We start from the raw sequence: 4633 nt of genomic DNA on the forward strand, positions 1-4633 counted from the left end.
CTTGAATGTGAACACCACTTAAAAGAATCAAACATACATCACTTAAACCATTCCTTGCTATATATACTTTGTGTTTTGATTAAATATATATTTGAGAAAGAAAAGTACAGAAGTAAATAACGCTTTGAAGGTGGGACGTTTGAATGGAACAAACATGATTAACATTGGCTTTTGGTCCATCCTTAATGTTATGCATTGATGACAGGGAGAACCAGATCAAAATCAGTAATCAAATAGAATCACTTAAACCAAAATTCATCTCTTAGATACTTTAAGATAATTTTTTTTTATAGGCAAATGTTAGTTGTTAGAAATGTTAGTCCCTCCTCTGGGTTCGAACCCGGGACCCTTCACCCTTCATTCCACCCAACCCTTATGTCCCTAACTCTTATCACTTGAGCTATCCTTCGGGAACACTTTAAGATAACTTGTCATATTATCTGGGTACATCTGTGTATCGTGATGAGTTGTAGCACGTTTGATGATTTTTCTTTAGTGAAACATATTTGAAAACAATTAAACTTTCTAAAAGTTGAAGATTAAGAACGCGGGTCCGGTTTGAGATGTTGTTGGTTAGCAACAGACCCAGTTCCTCATATTCGGGCACGTGAAAAAGTGTTAAGCACATTTAGTAATTAATTAAAGACTTTTAAATTAGGATTTGGATCCTCATGTTTCTCTTTTGGTGTTCTATAATAAATAATAAATGAAATGATTAGCGGACACAGAATTTTGGATCTTCATGTTCTTTTCGCTGCGGTTTGAGAACTGCCACAATTACTACCATCGGAATATGTTCTGCAAGTCTATATGAACCACTAGAGTAACTGCGGTTTTACCGGAGTAACTGCCGTTTTAGCCGCAACAAGTGAAATGGATTTCACACCGCCAAAATGCGTCTTGGATCTAGAAAATTATCACCATCCTCCAGAAACTAAGCGCACTAAACCAATTACTATGATTTCAATTATAGCATAATAAAATATGAAATTACTGACGACTTAATTGGGTGGGAGCGTGGTGAAAAGAGTTTTTCCGCGCGAAACCGTTCGCAGAACTGTTTTCAACGGTTCTTACGACAGCTATGATCGTCGGTAATTCCGCCCACAAGTTCCGACGGATTTTCTGATTACCATAACCATCACTAAATCCACCGTTCATTTTGGCGAATATTTTGCAGTTTTCATTTTAAGCATTAAATGTTTCTGCCCATATTTTTGGATGTTACCGATGATTTGAGTCCTCAGTAACCGAGTCTTTATAGAGATTACCAACGGCTAAAACCGTCGGTATATATATGTACGTGTTTCCTGTCCCTTTCACTCACACATCCTCTCTTATCTTATTTTCTTCATCTTCTTACATTTTTTTATAGGTGGTGAAGGGACTTCGATGAGTTTAGATTCTGAGCGAGATAGAGAAGGAAAGCGAGGGAGAAGGCTTGTTGGGGAAGGATATGTAGAGGGTGGCACCAAATCAGATCTTGGTATGGATGAGAGGTAGAGTTTCTCTCAAATTTAAGGAAAATGTTTGGAGAAAACAAGTGTTTAAGGAGTGGGAGAGCCGAGAAGGTTTTGGTGATTAGGGGAAATAATTTAAAAAAAAATTGAAAAGGAGGGTAAGGAGTGGAAGGGTTAAAGGGGAATGAAATTTTTAGTGAAAAGTAGGAAAGGATTTTCACTTGAAAGCATGATATTTGGAAACGAAATTCGGCGGCAGTTCAAACTGCCGCAGAAGGAAAAAGTAAAATAACAAAAGGAGAACTTGGCGGTAGTACAGAAACTGCTGCAAAAGGAAAAAATAAAAAAATAAAAAGGGGAAATGGACGGGGTTGAAAAATCTCACAAACCACCATATAGTGCCTTCAACTGCCGGAAAAGTGATCCATCTACGATAGTTAGGAACGGTTTTCACCCAAACTTCAACCTCTGCTTGTTGTTTGTGTAGCTCATATGGAGACCTTCTTTAGTTGCTCGACTGAAAAGTATGTTAGATTTGATTAATCTGATGACCTGCTGACCCTTCACTTTTACCGTTGCTTGACATTATACACTAGCACTGCCTTACTATTGCCATCTAACACTCTCCCCTACCATCGCCTGTCACCCTAAGGTCGCCATCACTCGAAACCTAGCACCGGAACATAAAATAGGTACTTATGCACTAGTTACTCGTACATCTTTCTCCACCACCTTATTGCCATACTTAACACCCTCCACACATGATCAACGTTTCACGATATCGTCAACAAATGATGGTGAGATTTGAGGGGTGGAGGATCGAAGCTTATCTAGCAGTAACTTTGGGTCGGAGTTGTGCGATTACCGCAACAATAAAGATTGCCAATTGTAGAAGAAGACGGTCATGAAGTGTGAAGAGCATATCGTTAGAGGATATTGTGAAAGGGTCGCAATGTAGAAGTGTGGCAGAAATGATAGTGCATGCTATGAACTCATAAGTTTTTTTTAAGGAAAGGAAAGAGAACTCATAAGATTAATTAAAAAAAAACTATTATATGAAAATTATAAAAAGTTGAAATTATAAAAAGTGAAAGCTAGTTTTATTAATTTTTTTAGTTTTAGAACTATATACCCTAAATTAGAACTTAATGAACATTTGTTTGGAAATAGAAAAGACATTTGTTGGAAGGAACGTACAACTGTTTTCTGAACGGATAGTGACATTCCTCAAAGAAAGAAAAAATAAAACTAATTTATGAAACTGCTAAAGTTATAATATGATTTGATTACTTTAATCTTCTAGCTATTTACACACTTCTAGTAAAATGACACTACACTCCATTATCAAAAAAAAATTAAAACAAGTTACTCGATAGATAACTCAGTTAAAATAACATCAATCGAAATAAATAGGGTTCGATGTCATGCCTCCAATCCCCTACCAACCCTCCTTCTGACTAGATAGAAAAAATAGTTAAAAATAGAAAAACAGAAACTTAAGTACACTAGAAGAAGAGAATTCAAATTCTTTTGCTTTTTCTCTTCAATAAGCAAAAAATGTTGGCTACGTTTGTCCACTCGCGCGCGCGCGCACCTTCTCGGGGTCAAAGTGTCGTTTGTTGACTTTCTTGGTCAAAAAGCAGCCACTTTTATATACTCTAAAAAATTCCCATGCACGGTTAGAAGAATTATCAATGATTTAGGATTTTACTCCCTCCGTCCCTAATTATAAGCTAAAGTTGTAAAAATTACATTTATTAAGAAAGCCTTAATTGATGCATTAGTTTTCAAAAAAAATGTACAACTTTCTATGTTTACCCCTATTTATGATAACACTTTTTCATCATTGTACTACTAATGGTGGTGCTCCACTACCAATAAATGCAAGGGTGAATATGAAAAGAAATATTAACTTTTGCAAGGTTAGCTTATATTTAGTGACACAAAAAAAATCTCAATGTTAGCTTATAATTAGGGACGGAGGGAGTAATATTTAACTTTAATTCAACAAACGAGTATATATAATAATAATATTATGCTTAGATATGCATTATTGTGTAAATTAAACGTGCTAGTTTCAGGACACGTTCATTTCTCTTCTCTTATATATGTCCTAAGCCTATATAGTTTAATCACAATTTTATTCAATACGTCCATCGCATAACCAAATTCAAGCTATTTGATTCAATAACATGGAAATTGGATTGCCTAACTCAATCTACGGTGGCATGAAGAAATACTGGAGAAGGCGGCGCTACCAGCATCTCAACCGTGATGCACCCACCGGCAGGAAGAAGATGAATATCATAAGGTTGAAAGGAAACCCACGTAAGTTTTGGAGGATCAGAGCAATTCCAAGGCTGAAATGGGTGATGAGATTGCCATTGAAGATGATGGCAAAGGTTAAGAATGGTTACATGAACTTCATGTTGAGGTTGGCTGGTAAAGTAGGTGCCTTGAAAACTGATAGCATGTTGAGTGTGAAACGGATTCCAAAAGCTCGTCAAGGGTCTAAGGTTTATTCTAGGGATGCATTTGAGGCCAGACTCATATTTGAGATTTCCAAGGCCTTGGTTGCGTCTAATGAACTATATGCCATGTAGTCATTGTAAATTTGTAATGATGTGTTTTTCTTTCTTCTTCTTCTTTGTCATTGTTTTTTGCTTAATTAAATTTTGTAAGAAGTTTTCATCATTATTCCCTCAAGCAACTCGAAAAATATTCTTTATTTGTTGAGCACTCTTGTGATCAGATATAAAAAAATCTTGCTATATAATTTTTAGAAAAATGACTTTGTCACACTTTTAATTCTTACACAGTTTTAGTACGAGATGTAGAGATATGTTGGTCAGGAAAAAAAGATTTTTGTTGCCACAGCTGCTAGTTTTGTTCTTGACTCTGTGTTGCTCTGTTTTAAGTTTGGAGATAGTCTTTGTACAGGTTTGTTTTCATGTTTGGTCTGTTGTAGTACACTAGTACTCCTCCCCATGTGTTATAATTTCACTTTTGCTGGAAAAAAAAAGGAAAAAAAAGATTTATTAATTTCATAGTTTGGGTTTGAATTCAAGAATCCCCAAACATAGCAAGTTTGTCTATATCATAATTAACCACGATTGTTTTTCTTTTCCTCTCTTTGTATTTAGGCTGAGCACCCCTTGAGCAATTTTTAAATA

The 4633-nt window shown here is 35.7% G+C and overlaps 1 protein-coding gene across 1 annotated transcript; it reads left to right on the forward strand.

The window, feature by feature from the left end:
- The first annotated feature begins 3558 nt into the window (after positions 1-3558).
- On the forward strand, positions 3559-4188 carry LOC130732394 (uncharacterized). Its single transcript, XM_057584450.1, has one exon. The coding sequence runs from the start codon at positions 3653-3655 to the stop codon at positions 4061-4063; it is 411 nt and encodes a 136-aa protein (XP_057440433.1). The 5' UTR covers positions 3559-3652; the 3' UTR covers positions 4064-4188.
- Positions 4189-4633: the final 445 nt, after the last annotated feature.

Source organism: Lotus japonicus, chromosome 1 (assembly GCF_012489685.1).
Source record: "Lotus japonicus ecotype B-129 chromosome 1, LjGifu_v1.2".
Classification (NCBI taxonomy): Eukaryota; Viridiplantae; Streptophyta; class Magnoliopsida; order Fabales; family Fabaceae; genus Lotus; species Lotus japonicus.